The sequence below is a fragment of the Pygocentrus nattereri genome, chromosome 18 (genome assembly GCF_015220715.1).
Source record: "Pygocentrus nattereri isolate fPygNat1 chromosome 18, fPygNat1.pri, whole genome shotgun sequence".
NCBI classification, from domain to species: domain Eukaryota; kingdom Metazoa; phylum Chordata; class Actinopteri; order Characiformes; family Serrasalmidae; genus Pygocentrus; species Pygocentrus nattereri.
The window spans coordinates 5,149,962-5,173,415 of NC_051228.1; the positions used below are offsets into that span (position 1 = coordinate 5,149,962).

At 40.1% G+C, this 23,454-nt stretch overlaps 1 protein-coding gene across 2 annotated transcripts in view; it reads right to left on the minus strand.

Moving 5' to 3' along the window:
- LOC108433260 (CXADR-like membrane protein) overlaps nucleotides 1-23,454 on the minus strand; it is a 100,581-nt gene that overhangs the window by 24,535 nt on the left and 52,592 nt on the right. The window contains exon 2 of one of the 2 annotated variants that reach the window (XM_017707706.2): nucleotides 1,459-1,613. In XM_017707706.2, coding sequence (XP_017563195.1) covers nucleotides 1,459-1,613 — 155 coding nt within the window. Of the gene's footprint in view, nucleotides 1-1,458; nucleotides 1,617-23,454 lie in introns of both variants that reach the window. The other variant, XM_037547525.1, reaches the window with a different exon arrangement.

Below are 23,454 nucleotides of genomic sequence, written 5' to 3' on the forward strand. Positions count from 1 at the left end.
GAATGACTTGGACACAAGCCAGATTCAAATGAAAAACTTGGTACATCTGCCAATCCTACATCGTAAAATCAGAAAAGTAATGCACTTGGCTAAAAATGAACAAAGCTGCTAGAGGTGGGTGGACACAGTTCTGCAATAGGACATTTGGACCTGAATCACTTTAGGCAGAGATTGCCTGTCATTAGGGATGTCAAGGAATATTTAAATAATCCTGATGATTTGTTAAGGTTATTTTACCCCATTGTCCTCTATTTATACCACTGTTGTCGACGTGATAGCAGCACGCCGAAATAGCCAGATCATTCAAATGGTCATGAAAAATTTTACACATAACAACTGAAAAAATTAAACACATAGACTTCAATGAATTAAGCATATTAATCACTGTACGCAAATAACAAGAGAGTTTTGCATTTTGGTGGCCAATCAGGAAGTTGAAATGTATCTCGATGAAGAACAAAGTTTACTTCTAACTAGATACTCGATGAGCCTGGAGTATCATTTACAAGCGAAACACACTGCAGCACTGGAAGATGATAAATCAATGAGCAGCAAACTAACAGAAGCAACAGCAAAGTGGAGCTCCAGTTCCCCTCAGCACAAGACACAGTGAGAGGCTACAGTTGTGGAGGATTTGGACCCTGCAGTGACCGTTTCTTTCTAGACCTCAGGTATGGAAATTAGAAACATTCACCTTATTTTCATGTTCAGGCTCAGTTAGAATTATTGACAGTAATAAATACATTATGTTGAAGCTTGTTTAGCTATAACAAAATGCACTGTTTTTAAATAGAAAGACTTTCTTAAGGGTTCATTTTGACCAAATATGACAAATGCAATTAATCTTTTTTTTTTTAAGATTTAAATAGCTATTAAGTTTGTATACTGCAAGTTTTTCAAAAAAATATAGCACACAAATTAGTCAGCCTGCTACCACCACCATGTTTCGGTGCTGCTTAAATTCAAAGATAAAAGATAATGCTTTGCAAATTATATAGACACCTGTCAGCTAATGCTTTGATAAAGCTATAAAGATAAAGCTAAAACAGGACTGATTTTATATCAGCAGTATAATTTGCATGAGACTATAGTCTTATGTCACTGTCAGAACTAAATTTTTTATCCCCATGTTTGTCTTTTTTCATATATATTTTATAATATAAAAATGATAGAAATTCAATTCATTCAGAAGGTTTTGTCATGACAATGACAACATGCACGTTTTGTGGAGCTAAAGGCCTAAATATGTACATGTATGTGATAGAGAATATGGAGAAGGCTTATGAATGTTTTTCAGGGGATGCTACTAGAGGTTCTAAACAACTTTCTGGGATGCTTGGACCCCCCCTATCGCCACGGGTCATCTGCATTATTGCCAAAATAAGTTGGGTTTTTTTGTTTTTAATCAAATTTAGACATGTAAAGAGACTCAGTGTTTCACATGCAAAGAGTTCTCACCACTTTCTGCTTGGCGTTGGGCTTGACCAGAAGCCACTCGATGTCCAGCAGTGAGGTGTCGCCCTGCCATAGCTGATGGTGGCAGGGCAGCGTGGCGTTGTCACCCACCACTCGCTTCATCTCCGTTTGCCCACTCACATGTAGCACACCCAACACTGCTGAGAGAGAGAATTAGAGAGCGAGAGAGAGAGAGAGAGAGAGAGAGAGAGAGAACAAAAAGAGGTTGAGTGCATTGGTGCAGAGTCAGCCCTCAGAAAGCAGGGACAATAACCGATGGTCTGAGCAGGACAGGAACACTAAAGGGCTTTGGCTGGTTTTAGTGCCGGATGGTGGGCAGTGTTGCTGGATTGGCCGCATTAGAGAGAGGCGTCTGAGGGATTTGCAGCGGCGGGGTCTCGGCGGAGGGCTGATACCGCAGGCCTGAGCTCAAAGGCTCGGGCACAGCATCATTTTAATGCTCTGATCTTCTAGAATTGGAAGCAGATGACTGCAGCTGAGGGACCAGGCTGGGTTCAGAAGTCCAACTATCCATCTATTCCTCTGCCATAAACTCCTACAGGAAAAAGCATTTTTACAAATGGCTGTAATCATTCCGCACTGAAGAGTAAATCAGCCCAAAACCACAAGCAATAAATACGCTATCAGAGAGTTTGAGAGTCATGGAGTTCACTGTGGTTGCTGATGTATTTCTTCAGTCTCTTTCTCTTAAAGCCCAGGAGAACCCTAATTTGTGACTACTCTCTGGTCAGGTTAACGATAGTGATAATGTGAGCATTCCAAGATTTTCCAAATGAATACATTTCCAAAGTCATTCCCACTTGAACAGTATCACTCTCTTTAAGCCTGATCAATTCCTTAAAACAAGCAACACAAACTAGCAAGCAAAAAAGGCAAACTAGAGAGCAAAAGCAAATTAGCAAGTGAAATCAAACTAGTGAAGTAGCAAAGCTACTAGAAAAACAGGCATGGTTGTGTTCTGGACGCCGGTCTCCAAGGAAGCTGTTATGGTGAACACCAAAACTAGCATGGCAGTGCTGGGTAACCAGCTAAACCAGCACCAGGCCAGCACCTGTTCAGCATAAACCAGTATAAACCACTTTAGACCAGCATGGAATTTTCCAGAAGGGTAGCAAAAACAAATTAGCAAGCAAAAGTTAACTAGTGAGCAAAAACAAACTAGCAAGTCAATGCAAACTAGAGGGTGAAAGCTAACTCGCAAACAAAGGCAAACTAGCACGCAAAAGCTAACTGAAAGCTAACTAGCAAGTCAAACAAACATTTTTCAAACATCTAATTGCCCTGTCCAAATTATACGTATGTCTTTGACATGAATGTCCTTTTTTGGATATGAAGCACCTCACAGACTTGGATTTCCTATTAAAAAAATAAATATAAACTTTCTGGTGGTGTCCAATAGTCACCAAAGGTATTTCGTGTTTTCCTGATAGATTGATATCACAGTCTAAAGGAGAGTTAACAGGTGTTCTGAGCCAATTCCCATTAAAAGGCTTTAATCCTTATTGTTTCAAATGGTCTTTTTTCCGAAAGGGTTGTAACTCACTCACTCACTCACTCACATTGAGCAGGTTCAAGATCCTCCACAAGGTGGAGCTCAAGCAGCTTTTAGTGCTTCATTAGAGTGCTGTGTTGCATCAGTGACACTGTGTGCCCATGTTAGCTTTGACAATGCTGGTTCTTATTCATTCTTACTTGCACTCCAGTTATGATAATGATCATGCTAGATATAAATTCCATGCAACCACCTGAACCTCAAGCAGTATCATGAGTGTAACCCACAAGTGACCCAGTGCCTCAGTGCCATGAGATAGAGCCCCTTCAGCTCTGAGCCATTACCTGCTTAATTCCGCTGTCGTGATATACCTCGGCCCCAATGGCTATACGCAATTAGAGCGACCTGGCGTGAAGAGAGTGTGATAATTGCTAACGATTGCTCAATCAAGGCCTAATTACATTAGCGTGAGTGGCGTTGTAAAGAAGCTGTAAAGTGACAGGCAGGTGAAATTAGGTCTCTTTGGTAAAATGATGGCTCTGCGTGGCAGCTATGTGTGCATGTTTGGCTGGGTGGTCTCCAGTGCTGTAAAGGTGGTGAGTAAAAGTCATTGCTCAGCATGGGGTGCTAGCCGGCCAACACTTTCTCCCTTAGAGCCCTACTAGAGTCTTTTTCAAACCTTTTCTGACGCACTGCACAGCAATGTAAGAGCGGACTTTCAGAGGTTCAGTGAACTCACGAATGTAGAATTGAAGAAGTCAAATCCTGAAGTGATGCTTTTTCAAACTTGCTGCATAATTTAATCCAGGTGGTTTGGTGCGAAATGGCTGATTGTAGTGACCCAGATGTCTTTACAGTGGTGGTGATAGGAACCAGGGGTCACCATGTCTACAACACCAATATAGCCATTTTATTTAGTATCCCAAAACACCAGCGATTCTACATGAGTCTTCTGGGTTTTACGTGCAGGATTGATGATGCTAAAATAGCACTAAATTTGAAAAATAGGTTTTCTTTGGGACTATTTTGCCTCACAACACCCTGCATGTATCCCTATACCATGAATGCATTGAAAAATATATATGTGTCAGGGGAGTGAAAACAAATTAGCAAGCAAAAGTTAACTAGTGAGTGAAAGTAAACTAGCAAGCGAAGGAAAAACCACCAAGAGAAAGATAAGTGCACGCTAATTCTTTTTTCAACAGGTTTGTAACACACTGACTCACTCACTCGCTCACATTGAGCAGGTTCAAAATCCTCCACATTAGAGTGCTGTGTGGCATCAGTGACACTGTGTGCCCATGTTAGCTTTGACAAATCTGGTTCTTACTCTTTCTTACCTGCAATCTAGTTATGATAATGGAACTAAGACATGTTTCTTCTCAAAATCATCATAAAATGTCTCAGTGAATTCATAACCATTTCATGTAATAACTGTCTGTGAGGGAGCCTTTACAGGTGGATGTCTGGCTCCTATCACTATATAAGATTATATATCCTATATAAGTTTCTCTAGAACAGAGCATTTCACACCAAACCACTCTGAATGTCTCTGTTTTCATTTTAAGCATTTAATTCTGCAGAAATTTTGAAAAGGGTATTTAGAGTCAGGGGAATTCTACCAAATTACCAAAAATGTATACAAGCTCATTCAGAGCCTGAGGTCCCTCACAGAAAAACCATGACATGGTTAGGAATAATGCCTGAGAAATTAAAGTATTAAAGTTTTGAGAAGGTTTTGGCATAAAGCATATATTTTTAAACGCTATTCATGGTAAAGAGGTACAGTAAGGCAAAATAGTTCCCAAAGAAAATATATTTATTTAGATTTATCACTATTTTCCCATCATTAGCGTTACATTTAAAACTCATGTAGGATCACCGGTGATTTGGGATATTACTGTGTTAGAACAGAGCACATCACTTTAAACTACCCTGATTGACTTTGTTTACATTTTAATGATTCAATTATCCAGAAGATCTGAAAGGTGTGTGGAATTCTCCTTTTAGAGGAACGTTCCAGAGGTTTTTTAATCTCATCTGCTGTATCTGGAGCTTATAATTAATTACCATGGCCAGTTGTTTTCTTTTTTTTTCTTGTACTTAAAAGAAAAGAAAGCCTGTTGTCTCAATGTGCTCATAATAGTGATCAATAGCTTTGCATTGGCTTTAGTAAATGTATTTAGGGGAATCCCACCAATTTTTCAACATTTTTGCACAATTAAGATTAAGATGTAAACAGATGTACTAAATGACATGAACATCCAAGAGAACCTTACCAAGCCATATTGGTGATTGGAACCAGACGTCTGAAGAGGTTAATACCTCGAAATCCTCCCTGACCGAAAGCTGTTGCATGAATTGGTTATGAAAACACTGCTTGATGTCTGAGACATTGATTTATGATAAAAACAGATGAACTAAAACAGATGTTTTAAAAAAAAAATGAATTCATGGTGGACAGTGGGCCCTAAAAAAGTCATTTTAAAAATATTTCCCACTATTTTAGCATAATCAACATTAAATATGGGGTGGAGGGGTGGGTAGCACCGTCGTCTCACAGCAAAGAGGGCCTGGGTTCGATTCCCCGGCCGGGTAACCAGGGTCCTTTCTGTGTGGAGTTTGCATGTTCTCCCAGGGTCTGCGTGAGTTTTGTCCCACAGTCCAAAGACGTGCTAAACTGCCCCTAGGTGTGAATGTGTATGTATGACTGTCTGTCCTGCGATAGACTGGTGAGCTGCCAGGGTGAATCCTGCCTTTTGCCCAATGACTGCTGGAATTGCCCCCCCCCCCCACCCCCACCCCCACAACACAGAAGGAGAAGTGGCTTAGAAGGTTAACATTAAATATAAAAACTTAGAAGACGTGTAGCTTCACAAGTTGTTTTATTTTTGTTTTAATGAATTCTGATTAAGGAAGACATTCGTTTTCACATCAAACCACTCTGAATGACTTTGTGTACATCTCAACCATTGGAGTACAAAGAAATTTGGAAATTTTTGGTGGAATTCTCCTTTGGAAACTAGGAAAAGTGCTAAAAATATCAAACGGAACAACATACTCGACTAACGAAGGCTGGATATCTTAAAAAGTGTAAGTGGCAGGAGAATTTGCAAGCTTTAGCAATAAGCAAGCTTATTATTGGCTCACCAAAATAAAGTCAAGGCTGAAAATGAAGTTTCTTTCACTGAGAAGTAAACATGCAAAATGCTCCACAGCGCTAGATATCAAATGCATATTAAATGCTTATCTAGGCTGTAGAAGTGTTAAATATAGGTTGGCTAATCTGGAATGAGATCAAGCCTATCCAGGTGGAGTCTGCAGGGGGGACTGATGATATAGGACACATTAGAAATAATTAGAGTGAGGAGTCATTCTTCAAAGGATGAAGATAAGATCGAATCTATCTGCGTCTTCATCGCCTCGCAGCGCAGATTCCATGCATATCCGCTCTTGACACACATAAGAGAGATGGGGACGTGGAAGTTTGTTGCTCGGAGTGGAGATTAGAGCGTACTGGATTGGGAAAAGTCCAACTTAAAAATTGTTTGTGAGAACTGAGCCAGGAGCAGGATGATGATGATGAAGATGATGAGGACGAAGATGTTAAAGATGATGAAGGAGATGATGATGAATATAAATATGATGAAGATGAAGAAAATCATTATTATGATGAAGATAAACATAAAGGACATGATGATGAAGATGAATATAAAGATAATGATGATGAAGATGATGAATAAGATGATGAAGTGGATGATGGTGATGATGATGATGATGAAGATGAACATAAAGGACATGATGATGGAGATGAATATAAAGATAATGATGATGATGATGATGATGAAAATGATGATGATTATGATGAAGACAAACATGATGAAGGAGATGATGATAAATATAAAGGTGATGATGATGATGGTAATGATGAAAATGATGAAGATAAACATGATGAAGGTGATGAAGATGAAAGGGATGATGAAGATGATAAATAAGATGAAGATGATGAAAAAAACGACCAAGATAAACGCAATAAAGGAGATGATGATGACGATGAATATAAAGATGATGAAGATGAAAAATGATGAAGAATAACATGATGGAGATGATGATTATGATGAATATAACGATGATTATGATGATGATGATGATGAATATAAAGATGATGAAGATGATGATGAATATAACAATGATGATGATGAAGATGATGATGAATATAACGATGATGATGATGATGATAAAAATTATGAAGATGATAAACATTCTCTCTCTCTCTCTCTCTCTATTCTCTCTCTATTCTCTCTCTCTCTCTGTCTCTCCCTCTGTCTCTTTCTCTCTCTCTCTATTCTCTCTCTATTCTCTCTCTCCCTCTGTCTCTCTCTCTCTCTCTCTATTCTCTTTCTCCCTCTGTCTCTCTCTCTCTCTCTCTATTCTCTCTCTATTCTCTCTCTCCCTCTGTCTCTCTCTCTCTCTCTATTCTCTCTCTATTCTCTCTCTCTCTCTCTCTATTCTCTCTCTATTCTCTCTCTCTCTCTCTCTGTCTCTCTCTCTCTCTCTCTCTCTCTCTCTATTCTCTCTCTCTGTCTCTCCCTCTGTCTCTTTCTCTCTCTCTCTATTCTCTCTCTATTCTCTCTCTCCCTCTGTCTCTCTCTCTCTCTCTCTATTCTCTCTCTATTCTCTCTCTCCCTCTGTCTCTCTCTCTCTCTCTCTATTCTCTCTCTATTCTCTCTCTCCCTCTGTCTCTCTCTCTCTCTCTCTATTCTCTCTCTATTCTCTCTCTCTCTCTCTCTATTCTCTCTCTATTCTCTCTCTCTCTCTCTCTCTGTCTCTCTCTCTCTCTCTCTCTCTATTCTCTCTCTATTCTCTCTCTCTCTCTCTCTCTATTCTCTCTCTATTCTCTCTCTCTCTCCCTCTGTATCTCTCTCTCTCTCTCTCTCTATTCTCTCTCTATTCTCTCTCTCCCTCTCTCTCTCTCTCTCTCTCTCTCTATTCTCTCTCTATTCTCTCTCTCCCTCTGTCTCTCTCTCTCTCTATTCTCTCTCTATTCTCTCTCTCTCTCTGTCTCTCCCTCTGTCTCTTTCTCTCTCTCTCTATTCTCTCTCTATTCTCTCTCTCCCTCTGTCTCTCTCTCTCTCTCTCTCTCTCTCTCTATTCTCTCTCTATTCTCTCTCTCTCTCTCTCTCTCTCTCTCTCTCTCTCTCTCTCTCTCTCTGTCTCTCTCTCTCTCTCTCTCTCTCTCTGAGACAGTGATGAACTACAGGCTGCCTTTCTTTGGCCCCATTCAGTGTGAGTTGGTCCAGCGTGCAGCAGGAGGAGAAAAGCAGGATGAGTGCATGTGTGTGTGTGTGTGTGTGTGTGTGTGTCTGTGTGTGTCTGTGTGTGTGTGTGTGTGTGTGTGTGTGTCTGTGTGTGTGTGTGTCTGTGTGTGTGTGTGTGTGTGTGTGTGTGTGTGTGTGTGTGTGTGTGTGTCTGTGTGTGTGTGTGTGTGTGTGTGTGTGTGTGTGTGTGTGTGTGTGTGTGTCTGTGTGTGTGCGTGCTCATTAACAATAGGAAGTGCGTGGCGGTGTGGCTGAAAGCTGCTGAAAGCTGGTGGAGGAGCGGGTCTGTACAAGGAAGCCCTGGGGGGAGTTGTGCTCTAGTAAATTCTCCTCCCCACAGACCCGTCGTCTTATTATAGAGCGGCCAACGGGACCCATCAGGTCCGTACCCTTCAAACCGTCCAAAGTCACAGGACACATCCCTGTCAGCGTTATTGTGCTGGCTCTGAGATGTTTGCCACCGGAGAGCGCTCTGATCTCAAGCCCGACAGCCCCTCACATCCACGTCAAAGAGCGAGCGGAGAGACGGAGAAAGGCACTGCTTTCAAGAGAGGGCAAGCCTAAACACAGTCATCACCGGGGATATGAAATAAGAGAGCTTTAATACAAAAAGTAACATGTATCGTTGATTTTCTAAGTGAGAAGAAGTTAAGAATGCTCTACAGAGAACACGCTGTAATACAGCTGGCCTGCACACTTGAATGCACAGTGTCTTTTTTATTTACTGGGTGTAACAAACTGGAAAAAAATAAAACAGTACTAATGTTTGGCACTAAAACTCAGAGAAAGCTGCTTTATAAGAGGCTCAGCTCTTTTTCTTCATACACCAAGGTCCAGTCCCATTTCACCCCTCGCCCCTACCACTTAGCCCTTCGCCCTCTGCTTTGCATGTTCACAGCTAGGGGGTAGGGTGTCCTGATTCTTGTTGACATAGAGGGGTAGGGCGAAGTGTCCAAAGAGGATTTTCGGAGACTCACTGTTTGTGAGTGTTATGAGAAAAAAAGAAAGATAAAAGACGAGACGGCGGCACAAGAGACCAAAGACACCCACACGTGAGAATTTCCTTACGATAAAAATGAAGATATTCATTGTGTTTTCTTAGTCTAGTGTCGTTTCAGTGTATTAAGGTCCTTTTCTTCATAACAAGTGTAAGAAATTGATAGTAGTATGCTAATGCTTCGGCTAGCTAGCTAGCTAACTTTCCCGTTCCACCTTAAATAGTCCAGCAGATCTGACGCCTGAAGCGCCAGAATGTAATTGCTGCTCCATTTAAGGTGGAACAGGAAAATTCGAACAAGAAGCTGGAGAATATCTGACTTCAGCTTCATACCACTGAAGAATTAGGGGTGGGGGGTGATTATAAATAATTGCCCCCCTCTTTGAAGGCGTATGATGCCCTAACATAAATGAACTTTACCCTCCTCTGCTGTCACTGCAGACGGGCAGGGTCATGTACAGAGCGGCGCTAGTAGCCCAGGAAACACCTAGCAACACCCTAACAACCACCTGGGATAACACAGCAACCACCTTGCAACATTTTAGCAAGGTGTGCAATTACTATTCTGGTTAAAGATGTTAGTAAGATATAAAATGTGCCATTATGTTTTAAAAATGTTTTCCTTGTACGTTAAATTCAACAAAAGAAGGTGCACCGTGATAAATAAGCAAAGGCAGCTGTGACCCTGAGCCTCTGTGCAGAATGCTGAGTATTGTGTTGTGTGCTGTGAGAATCCTGACTAATCATAGGTCTTCATTGGGTGTTTAGGTGAAGTGTTCACATTATACTATGATATGATATACATTATATACACTGCACTGCATTACAGGCCTGCATATATGCATATATACACACTATATATATATATATATATATATATATATATATATATATCAATCAACCTTTATTTTGACTCGGAAGTACATTGAGGGCAACCCTCATTTTCAATGTAGCCGAGCATTTACAAAAACAGGGACTGACATGACAAAGAAAATAATAACTACATTTAATCATTTTAAATGAAAGGAAAATTTCAAATAACAGTGAATAAAAGATAAAAGTAGATAAAAATAGAACGTGAGATTTAAATGGTAAGAAATTAAGATCAAAAGTAGATGAGAAATTTGTAAGATAATAGTACAATATCACAAATTAAAAAAGTAGTGATAATAAAAAACTTTTATTATAAAAAACGAGAGGAAATAAATAAATAAATAAATAAATAAAATGAGATAAAGAACTAAGGAGAACTAACACAAAAATAAAAGTTACGAATAATTATGATTAAGTAAAACAGGTACAGGCTGTCTGTAGGTGGTTTGATATTAAAAGTTTAAAATGACTGAGATATATATATATGTGTGTGTGTGTGTGTGTGTGTGTGTGTGTGTGTCTGTGTAGATCGATTTATTTGCATTTATTGCAAAAAACCTACAATATCCTAATGTGAATGTTCCCCCATATCGTTCAGCCTTTCTTCCCGTGATCTAATTAGTCCACAGGTCTCCTCTGCACAGCTCCTTAATATCCCTACAGTGGACAGAATGGAGCTGAGTGCCTCTCGAATAAGCAAAGTGGGCCAAGAGGTGAGCAGTGAGCAAGCGGCACTTTGCTTTACTTTGTTCCGATTTTCTGTTGGTGCAGCCACTTAGGGGCTCCGCTGGAAATTGTACACTATAGACACGTGTGTGTGTGTGTGTGTGTGTGTGTGGTGGAGGGGGGTTGGGTGGGGGGGGGGTTACATCCATTTTCAGGACAAGTATGTTCAGACTTTGTAGATAAAATCAGTTCTACAAAAATAACAAAAGGCTCTTTCATTTTGATTTCTGAGCCGAAGATTAGGATTAGGTTTAGGATTAGGGTTAAATATCACTTTTACATATAGGTGTCAGATATTATATAATTGTACATTATATTTACATCATTATTACAGTAAAACATTGCATAAAATATATGTGACCTGATTGTAGTTACACTATATATAATAGCTATGGAGCATATTATTATTATTACATGTGTAGAATTTGACACATTGTATAATATAAAATGTGTTAAAATGAAAAATGAGCATATATATGCATACAGCTGGGAATGAAAACATGCTATGAAAACCAACATTTCTTTTGGGGCTATGGGGGAGGCCTGGCTTGAATATGTGATGGCATAGCCCAGCACAGCCACGTGGTCGTCTTAAGAACATTTAAATCACACACATGCCCCAGTGTGACCACTGCCTGTGAAATACTGCCCTCATTCCACTTTAAAAGCCTCATATCACAAATAAATGACGTGCAGCTCTCACGGTCATTCAATGGCAGACAATGCATCCAGCTTCAGTGCATCAGAAGCCCTGCATGACCACTCCGCTTCATATCTCAGTGGCTGTGACAGGTTCATCACGCACCAGCAAAAAAAGAAAAGATTGGTGTCGCTTGACGGTGAGCTTCCGGGACCTGCGGCTGCAGCGTTATGGCAGCAGAACTGAGGTTCATGCGCTTTCTCTCGAACTGCGTTGCGGCGGATTGGAAAAACTCATCTGCGCTGCCAGGACAGGGTCTTAAAGCACATTTTATTTGATGCTGTTACACACTGTGGCCATGCCAAATAAAGGATTAGCTGCTAGGAAAACATAATGTGAAGGATTCTGACTAGGAGTGGCAGCAGAGGAAATAACTTAAAAGGCAATCAAGGCGAAAGAAGAGGTTCAATATATTGGTGGCCCTTCATTTTAACCATATTTTACCCTGAATAGTCTCTGTTTTGCTATACGTTTCAAATCACCACTCTGTTTAACCCTCGACTGCATGGTGTTGCCATACGGCAACAATCACGCTATCTAAATTTCATTAAAAAGCAGGCAAATCAAATCTGCGTTCTCCTATTTAATTGTGGGGAACGGCTCATTTACTTTAAAAAGACAGATACCCTGTGACATCACATGGCCAGGGATTCTGATTATGACGTTATTACCATACATTGCAAATACCAATTGAAAATATAGTAATTTCTCGTATTCCTAAATACCGGGTCATACATTTCACTAAGTAGAAGTTGCAGTGGTTTTTATCTTGTTTTCAGTAAAATTATGTTTTAGAGAAAAATTTGTTTTCATGGGGTTTTTTTTGTTTGTTTGTTTGTTTTTTTTAGATTTTATAGTGCTGGGCTCCAGTTGCGCATTGTTGCCATATGGCAACAATTTACCAAATACCCCACTTCGAAAAGTGTAGAATATGCAATGAATTACATTTACATTTCCGTATGGACCAGACCTCAAATCTGCGATTCAGACATTTTCTTCAGTTTGTTTTTTTTATTCATGCTGGCTACTAACATCCTGGTAGGCTGTTGCTATGGCTTCTCAGATGGTTTCTAAAGTGTTGCTAGGCTGTTGCTGTGGAATCCCAGGTGGTGGCTAAGGACTTGCTAGGCCATTGCTACAGAACTCCAGGTGGTTGCTAAGGTGTTCCTTGGTTGTAACTATGGAATCCCAGGTGGTTGCTGTGGTGATGTTAGGCCACTGCTACAGAACTCCAAGTAGTTGCTGAAGTGTTGCCAGGCTGTTTCTATGGAATCCCAGTTGGCTGCTAAGGTGCTTCAAGGCCATTGCTATGGTTTCTTAGGTGGTTACTAAAGTGTTGCTCGGCTGTAACTATAGAATCCCAGGTGGTTGCTAAGGTGTTACTGTGGTGTTGCTATATTATCCTAGGTGGTCTCTCATATATGTGTATGGACTAGTATGTATGTTTGTAGCAGTTAGATTTAAATGTTTAACACTCCTAGCACTTCTAGCACTGCAACCTGTTAAAATATGAAAAAAGCTGTGGAATAATACAATTCATTTTTTATAAAATGAATGAATCATAATTATAGTTGAAAGCTCAACTGCGGGGCATCCAAAACAGACTGGAATTACACTTTATGACTAATGTAAGAGGTCAAATGTTGCTTTTTTTTTCTTTTTTGGAAAATATATTTGGTGGCATGGTGGGTAGCGCTGTCGCCTCACAGCAAGGAGGGCCTGGGTTCGATTCCCCGGCCGGGTGACCGGGGTCCTCTCTGTGTGGAGTTTGCATGTTCTCCCCGTGTCTGCGTGGGTTTCCTCCGGGTTCTCCGGTTTCCTCCCACAGTCCAAAGACATGCAGTCAGGCCAATTGGTTGTGCTAAATTGTCCCTAGGTGTGAGTGTGTGAGTGACTGTCTGTGTCTGTCTGTCTGCCCTGCGATGGACTGGCGACCTGTCCAGGGTGTATCCTGCCTTCCGCCTGATGACCGCTGGGATAGGCTCCAGCTCCCCCCCGCGACCCTGACGGAGAAGCGGCTTAGAAAATGGATGGATGGATGGATATTCATACATTCACCAACTTCACTTTGCTTACTGAGTGTTTTTGTCAAATCCCAAGCATGATTTCGCTGAAACAAGAGTGCAACTAAAGTGATCTTGGTTTTTATTAGCCAATAGATCAGTGGCCAGCAGTCATGATTGGTGGACACGACAGGAATTCCCAATGGATTGCTAATAGCCTCGATGAAAACCTGAAGCTGAGGGATTTGATGCTGCACTACAGAATACTGTATAACAAGCCAAACAATGATGAAAGCCTCTTTAAGCATAAGGATTTCTATGAAAATATCATGAAAAATCATTCATTCAATTAGGCACATGTAAACTTTTCTCTGGCCCTATATATCTTCTGCGGGAATCAATGCATTAAAACAGACAAAAGAGTTCAACAATAGTTCGCATTAAATGAGACCTTGACAGAGAGGAGCCAGGCTGTTTTTGTTTTTTGATCAAATCATTTACTTTGCAAAAGCGAGGGCAATTACTCACTGTTTTCCGATCAAATATTCCGCATGAGCCCTCGTTTGCTTCAGGCCTGCTGGGCCGAGGTTATGAATATTTCCCTCTATTAAAATCAAAGCCTTCGGTGTCTGCGGGCGCCACTTTGAAGGAAGGACCGGTCCCCTTATCCTTCTTCCTCCCCTCACACACTGCAGAGATGACAACCTCCAGCATGGACGATACCTGATTGACCCACTCTTTGGGGCCCCCTCTGATCAACTGCCTCAGTAAAGATGGGAAAATAATAGCATGAAAAACTCTCAGAACTTGTTAACTGCACCACTGTCTCTTTTGTTGCCCTCCTATAACTCTTCTACAGGTCCCACATGAAGCATCGCTGAAACACATCGTCTTAAATTTTGTTTAATGGTTTCTGAACCGAGGCCCGTTGAAAAAAGCAGAGAAAATGTGTGGAAAGTACAAATTCTACACTTTCAATCCATGCCTTTGTATGTAGACGAGGTGGCGTTCTATTATATTTTGAATGAAAGTGTTTTGTGTGTAACAGCATTTGACATTGTTTTGATCAAAACGTAAACAACAAAATATATTACATCAACAATTTTTTTTCAAATTATTTTACTTATGACAAAAATTGATGTAAAATATTTTGTTGATGTAGAGCAGAGGTACACATCTGAATGAAGTAATCAGTGCACTTTTCCCACTGCAGTATAACTGTATGATTATGTAGTTGGGTCATTCTGTCCCTAGAGTTTATAGATATGTTACACTTGAGAAACATGTTAGAGTTACAATTTATTTGTATTTTAAAACAAATTTCTTATTATAATATTAATTATTATTCTATTATATAGAATTCCAGGCACCACACAAGTGCTTGTCATGTGTAAAGGCTGAGTGATGTATTTTAAGGTAAAAAAATACATCTTTCTGCAATTTTAACCACTATAATCTATACATGACTAAGGTATATATGAATTAAATGACGTAAAGAAAACAAATACCAAATGAAAATTGATGAAAGTTGTTGTCCCCAGGAGTCATGTCACTGGTATTACTGCATAACAAAAATCTCTTATTTTGAAATAAAAATCATACTGATGACATCATTTGACTTGCTTTTACTTGTTTTCTGAAGATCTATGAAGAAAAGCACATGAAATTTCCTCATTTAGCTTATTTTATATGAAGCTTTTAGTTGACATCACTAGTGACTTTATTCTGAGGTAATTGAGGAAAAAATTGCTTAAATGACATATTTTAGTGGATATTCCATGATTTACAACATGTAGACATTAAAAAAAATTTATTAAAAATGTCACTGGTGTTACCTTTCATATGTGTAACACCAATGAGGATTGGTAACACCAGTGACTCCTATGGATGGATAAAAAAGTATATGTTTCTGTAGAATGGCCCAGTTCCATAGAATTCATTAGGTACAGTAAATCAAATATGGAACAAAACAACAATAACTCTCACCTCCTAAGAGTTAATCCCCCCAAAGAGTTCAGACCTGAATTAGCCTTCAGATTTTTGGGCCACACAGTGTGAGCTTCGGGTAAAACAAAATGGGCCAAAAAAATCAACCATCAAACAACTTGACTATAAAGAAATCAGAATCAGCTAAAAAAAAGTCCATGATCCAGTCATCCCTGACTGGGCCATTCTTAGCTAAACTCTAACTGTCTTCTCCAAGACAACCTGAACTTTAAAACACACCAGTTTGAACCCCAGAAAGCTGAGCCCATCATTTGACCCCAGGGGAGAATCAAAAATGTCGATAGGTCTCTCTGCTAGGTAGCAAATGCTGAGAACATTAAGAAACAACAGGATCTACAGTATCACAGAATTCGCCACTGCTGTTGATGTGAAATCAGTTTGAAAAGACAGGAACGTGCTGTTTTTTGTAACAATGTGAGGGATGAGAAGTGGGAAAAAATTACTTTTCACAATTTTGGTCTTATCCAAAATGTAGTTGATCAACCAAGACATGTTTGTTGTATGAAGTTTGCTTTAGTTTTGTATTACAGCTATGAAGCCAAAGTAGCTAATTAGTAAAGAAAGTTTATACCCCACCAAACATACCTAATAGCAGCCATATTGAAGTATGACTCTCATCTCTTCTTTTGTTCTGACTAATAAGCCATAGAGTGTCAGAAACCACATAAGCAGGTTGATTTGAGATTGCTTGACAACTCTAATTACTTCTGTTTTTTAATATCTATATTAGTCTTGTAACTCCAGCAGAAAACTAAAGAAGAAAACTTGGTATATCAGACGTGTCACCTACATTTGGGGTAAGAGAAAAATTGCAAATCAGATTTTTTGCCAAACCATGGCAAACTTATAAAACATTGACTAATCTGTAAGAGTGGGGGGCTAAGTGCTAGCAGTTGTGTTGGGCTTTTTAATCGCTGGCTGAATGTACAGCTCCCTTCGCCACCATTCATGGACTTCCTCCAAAAAGAGACAGCCTTGCATCCCTGCACCCCACCACCACCGCAGGCCTTACCCACAGGTCTGGCAAGCGCATCCGAAAGATTCCTCCAATTGTGGGATTCTGAACGGCACAGCCCAGATCCCATCACTGGGTCCCACTGGCTTTGGATCCCAGCTATCCCCCAAGAGTGAACCCACAGCCTGCGGCATATACACATACACAAACATACATGTACACTTGCACTGTGTGCTTGTCTTAGCTTTATCTTTTTAATGAGATAGAAAATCTTGCAGCGGGAACCACTGCAGTCCCCTTAGAGCGAAGCCCAGTGGAGCTCCAGTCTCGCACACAAACCAGGCTCAATGCCAGAAAAACAACCACCGAGTGGTGCAACACTGGCACAAACAGTGCGCAATATTTCATACCATCTCCAAGGTTTGCTCAAGAAGAAGCCTGTAAAGGAACTGTGCAAATATGTACCTTAACTTGCTGGATCAATAGATCTGTGTGGTACATCTCCAGTAATGAGTCAGGAGGCTTTTGCATCATTTTTGGTGAGATATGAAAGAGAAAAATTCATCACAGAAGGTTTGTACAGTTGGCCAATGCACCTTGGCAACCTGTTCTGAACTGACCAAAGGATCAAAGCAGGGTAGAGGAGCTGATTTCCTTAAGGAAGCAGATCACATCGCTTCAAACCAGCACCTTCAAGTTCAGGTCAATAAAATGTAGCACCGCTAAGAGTTTCAAGTCAACATCCACATCATATCAACTCTCCTTGTCCATTTTGCAGAAAATCAAAAATTGGGATTTATCTTTCAGCAGCTGAACAGCATAAAGTTGGTGATATCTCACAACCAAATTATGTAAAAAAGAAAAAAAAGTCTAAATTCAGATTAAATTTATCTCTGGGAGTTTTTCACTCCCCGCTATTACAGGCAACACAAACACTTCAAAGTCAATAACAGTGTTCTTTTTCACCACCACTGCAATCAATGGTGAAACATTTCTATCAATCGTTGGCATAAGCATTAACACAGACCGTAAAAAGCAAACCAAATCCATGCAGGTACTTCGCCTGCAGCCTCGCTCTGTTTGTCTTCAGTCCCTTCAGCCCTCAGGCCTGTACTTCAGCATTGACCCGTGCAAATCAATACGTAATACACTTTTTTTATGGCCAAGTCCATTTTGCTGCAATTTGCAACTTTTATGCCCATTAGGTGGAAAATATAGCTGACTAGAGTGGAGAGCGGAAGAGGCAAAATGCATCTTTGTCTTCCAGAAGCTGATGCTGACTGCTCCACAATAGGGCTTGGCTCATGCAAAACCTAAATTGCTGTATCGCTCATAGCCTCATTTGGTTTCCTTTCATTAACTGTAATTGAATAGCCTGAAGGGTAGACAACATGCCCCCTCTGCTTTTTTGCCACTTGTATGTTGTAAGAAGGGGTAATAAAAATATGTAGAAAAGGCCAAAAGACACTGGTGCATAAAACATGACTAATTGGAAAAGCAGCCTTAAAGTCTGAGCTATAAACTCTAAACGGTACATGTTATTAAAAGCTGCGGTTTGGATTCTTTACCAGAAGTGGATCTAAGAGCATAACTTGCAGTGCAGAAATGACGTGACACTGTTGAATGGCTGAACACAAGCTTACCACCTCAATGACAAAAGCAATTTGTCATGTGCTTTTCACTAGCGGGCGGCAAGCCTAGTGCCAGAGTCTTGGGGTTGACAGAGGGTCTGAAGTGTGGAAATAACTCCGCAACTGGATGTTAGTCATTCCATGCGTTAATTAAAAACAGACGCTCACTAGTCTTACTCTTTGTTTGGAAAAAGTGTACAGAAATGTGCTGCTGCTGCACAGATATGTTTTGTTGGTCAACTCATATGTGAACCAATAGTTTTGGTCACACTTTGTGTTATTTCTTTGATGGTCACCTGTATTGACTACAAAAGCTTAAACAGATAAACTATTTGTTGAAATACAGCTGATTACCAACAGCATTAGGGTAGGGTTTAGGATTAGAATTAGGTTTATGTTTGGGGTAGAGGTTATGGTTAGGTTTAAATTTAGGTTGAGGTGAAGGGTTGTTTTGGTTTTGGGTTGATGTGAAGGTTTGAGATATGGTTTAGATTTTGGGTTGAGATAAAGGTTTGGGTTATAGTATTAGGGTTAAGTTTAGGTTTTGGGTTGAGATAAAGGTTTGGGATATAGTTTTAGCGTTAAGTTTAGGTTTTGGGTCGACGTGAAGGTCAGGGTTAGAGTATTAGCATTAAGTTTAGGTTTTGGGTTGACGTAAAGGTTCATGTCACAGAATTAAGTTTAGATTTAAGTTTTGGGTTGACATTAAGGTTTGGGTTAAAGTATTACAATTAAGTTTAGGTTTTGGCTTGAGGTAAAAGTTTGGGTTAGAGTATTAGGATTAGGTTTTCGGCTGAGGTGAAGGTTTGGGTAAGAGTATTAAGGTTTATGTTTTGGGTTGAGGTGAAGTTTTGAGTTTAGGTGAAGGTTTCGGATATAGTACTAGATTACGATTTATGTTTTGGGCTGAGATGAAGGTTTGGGTTATAGTATTAGGTTTAGGTTTTGGGTTGAGGTGAAGATTTGGGTTAGAGTACTAGGTTTAGCTTTTGGGTTGAGGTGAAGGTTTGAGTTTAGGTCAAGGTTTAGGATATAGTATTAGATTAAGGTTTATGTTTTGGGCTGAGATGAAGGTTTGGCTTATAGTAATAAAGTTAGGTTTAGGTTTTGAGCTGATGTGAAGGTTTTGGTTAAAGTATTAGGTCTAAGTTTACATTTTAGGTTGATATGAAGGTTTGGGTCAGAGTATTATGTTTAGGTTTTGGATTGAGGTGAAGTTTTGGGTTAGAGAATTAACTTTTGGGTTGAGGTGAAGTTTTGGATCAGAGTATTAGGTTTAGGTTTTAGGTTGAGGTGAAGTTTTGGGCTAGAGAATTAAGTTTAGCTTTTGGGTTGAGGTGAAGATTTAGGTTAGAGTATTAGGTTTAGGTTTTGGGTTGAGGTGAAAGTTTGAGTCAGACTTTAAGCTGTTGGGTTGAGATGTAGGCTTGGGTTAGAGTACTAGGCCTAGGTTTTGGCTTGAGGTGAAGGTTTGGGTTAGAGTATTAGGTTTACCTTTTAGGTCGAGGTGAAGGTTTGGACTAGAGTGCTAGATTTAGGTTTTGGGTTGAGGTAAGGGTTTGGGTTAGGGTACTGGGTATAGCTTTTGGGTTGACGTCAAGGTCTTTTTTTTTGGACATCTGTTTCCTATTAGCACCACTGTAAACAATTCTGACCTGGTAAGTTTATCAAAAACTGAACATTTCACACCAAACTACTCTGAATTACTTTGTTAAATCTTAATCATTTAATTGTGCAGAAATGTTGAGAAATCGGTGAAAGTCTCTTTATGGTTAAGGTCAGAGTTACTATTAGATTCAGGGAATGCTTAAAGTGAATTGAATGGATATTCAGTTGAATGTTAGTTAAAAACAAATAAAGCATGAAACAGTTACAGCGGACCATCAGACTGTTATTGCCCTGTGAACAAAGATCCAAAAACACTACGATACACTGACCTTCTTTTTATATAAGAGAATCCAAGGCCTTTAACTACATTCCACATAAACCTCCTGAGCAATTTAGTAAAGCTCAATGATGTAAGACAGTGTAAAATGTTCTGCTTATGCCCAGGCACTTTTATTGCAATCCAGGCAGGGAGGCAGCTCTCACACAATACCTAATCACAGAGAAAACATCAGATGCTTTCTGCTTTAACAGTCAAACTTTATTTTTTTTGTATGTAATCAAGACTCTCTTGGAGTAAGCATAGCAGAAAGCTACTGAGATAGGAGCTTCCGAGGCAGATGGTGCATATCTTTAAAACCTGCTCCTCTCTCAGCATCAGCACAGCCTTCCAAGTTCTTGGGGTGGAAAGAAACACACAGCAATGCATGTTTTTGCATGTGCTAATTGTGTTCCTCATGAGGAAAGACCAAAGGAAATTAACCACCTGCAAGAAGTGGAAGGTGAAGGTAAATTGACACCAGACTCTAAACATCAGGTTACTGCAATACCTCTACATCGATTCAGCCAAGGACTTTTAACTCAATACAAAGCTGAGCTGTTGCCTGGTGATTCATCCTAGTAATCACATCACCATAGTGATTTTCTTTCCTGGACTGAGATTCCCACTAAACCTCCTCCTATGTGAGGACGAGAGAATACTTCAGCACGGCTGTTTATTCCTATAAGTAGTGTAAGCAGTCACTCGGGGCCCCAAATATTTACTGCTACATATAATAGTTGTAAATACACGTCGTTTACTATGGTCAATCCCACTTCTCCTCTCGCCCCTACCACTTAGCCCTATCCCTTTGTTTTGCAAGCTTGTTCATGCCTAGGGGTAGGGTGTCCCGAATCTTGTTGAGACTGAGGAGTAGCGCGAAGTGTCTGGGCTACATGGCCCTCCAAATGGAGGTTTTCAGTGGTACACTCCAAACAAAGTGTTATGAGAGAAAAAGAAAAACTGGCATGATGGCTGCGCAAGCGACCAAAGAAACCCATAAATGTGAGAATTTTCTCCTTTAAAAGTCATGATAACTGTCGGATTATCTTAGTCTTTTCAGTGTATTTTGGTCCCTTTCTTCTTAACAAGCAATAGTCCAGCAGTTCTGATGCCCGAAGCATCAGAATGGAACTGTTGATCCATTTAAGGTGGAACAGGAAAATTCAAACAAGAAGCAGGCAAACATCTGACTTCAGCTCCAAATCACTGAAGAATTGAGGGGTGGACAATAATAAAAATAATTGTTCCCTAAATGTAACTAAAGCCCAGCAGTGAGGCGCTGAGCTTTACCCTCCTCTGCTGTTACTGCAGACGGGCAGGGTCGCCTACAGAGCAGCGCTAGTAGCTGTTAATGAAGTGATGCTCTTCTTTAGTTGAGGGTCCCATTTAGTAGGGGAAGATTTTAACCAGTGCTCCTTGCAACTCAGCAAAGTGACCCTCAAAAACAAGGGGCAGGGGTAAAAATAAGAAACGGGATTGGGCCTATGTACTACTAAGGCACAATGATATTGGAATCATGTCGGCATCGGCAGATATGTAGTGCTTCTATGGCCAATAGCAGGTTATTCAGGCCCATACCTGAAGTTCCTCCTAATTCCTATCACACTTCGTCCAAATTTTTACATTTCAAACTTTTAAATGTAAAGTTTTTGCATCCCAGCACCTCCCGACATCCTCCCTGCCCCTCCTCCCCAGTCTTACCTCTGCGCTTATTAGAGCAGAAGCTACTCAGAACTCCAGCTCTGGTTCTCAGAGTTGTGTCCTCTCCTTCAGACATATGGTCTTTTCTCATAGTACTCCCAAGTGCTGAGGGGGTCCAAAACATAACTGGATTTGCAATGATTAAGTAATGCATCCCTTTACATACGATGGCTTTGAGAGCCTGGAGGCTGAAGCTTTTTTTTTTACCTGTAGTTCATTTATAGTTACAGTAACCATAGTTACAGTAACCATAACTGATAGTTGGTAAAGTAAAAGTTTTTGCACTGTTACTTTTTTCTTTTAGTGGTGCATCTCTCAACTGTCTACTGCACATTGTTGCCTCAGGGCAACAAACCCATTTCCTCACTTTATAATGACTTGATCAATATTTAATGATAATGGAGGGTTTAAAAATGAAGGGAAGAGCTTGAACAAACCAATAAAGTGCTTTTAAATTAGTATTTGTTTCTACTAGCCATTTTCCTTTTCATTTGATTAATCTTTTATTTTGATTTCAATAACACTTAAGCACTTTCTCTTTTCGTTAGGTTTTTAGTTTGCTTTTATGTTTGTAAAGCACTAAAGCACAAGAATCTAGAATACACTGGAATGGATATGGCCAGTAGCAAGTGCTGTATCCCTTGTTTAGCCACTGTAGTTAACATGTTTTAGCATACTAATAATACTGTTATTTGTCGTTTTCAACAATATATACATGAATATATTTTATAGATAACAGATGAAACTCAGTTTCGTTCAAAATATTTACATATTTTCAAAAATCCTACTGTTGCCTCAAGGCAACTACCCCAAATGGACCCAATTTTACCCCAAATGACTTTTGATTTCAATAATCCGTTTCATTTCATGCTAGAAAAGTGAGTCAAACATTTTTTTGACATTGCTTTCATAATACATTCACAGTGTAGACTTAGTATTAGCAATGTAGGCTCATAAAAATGTTATGTTCAGTGACCCTGTCTGAAAACACTTGGCAAATAATAATAGATAATAAGTTATGAAGTATAATATTTAATTGATGACAAAAGCCCTTGGACTGCCAGAGGAGGACAAGGTTGAGCTAGTGGCTGCTGTAAAAAAGACCAGGCACTGAAGAGGCTAATGTTTGAAAAACAGGCCATAGATCTGATACTCAGACACTGTCTTGCTGTAAATGATTCCCATGTTCAACTACATTCTACCCCAGGGTGAACTGCCTTTTGTTTCCAGACTCAACCGCATCTGCCTGGACCCCAAGACGGCTGGAATGGAGCCCAGTAAGACCATCGTAGCATCCCCGTGACCCCTGCTATCAGGGCTGGCCAGGCAGCCCATGGTTCCTCCTGCTCTGCAATGCCGAGTTAGAGGTAAAGGGCTGATTGGAAGCAGATGAATGAGGCTGCCCCGTTAAGCCCTCGCTGAGCTAGCGCTGCGGCTCCTACAGCTAGATGAAAACAATGTGGGGAGAAAACCAAAGCCAAAGCCTCTCCTCCCATCAGGGTGGGAGCCACAGCAAAGGCCTACAGAGCCCAAAGGAGTAACCTTTTACCTTTAGCTCAGAAAACACTGCTGAGAACATTTCCACACTATCGCATCAGTGTTGCTTAGAAATGCACCATTAGGCCCTTAAACCTTAATGTAGGCCCAT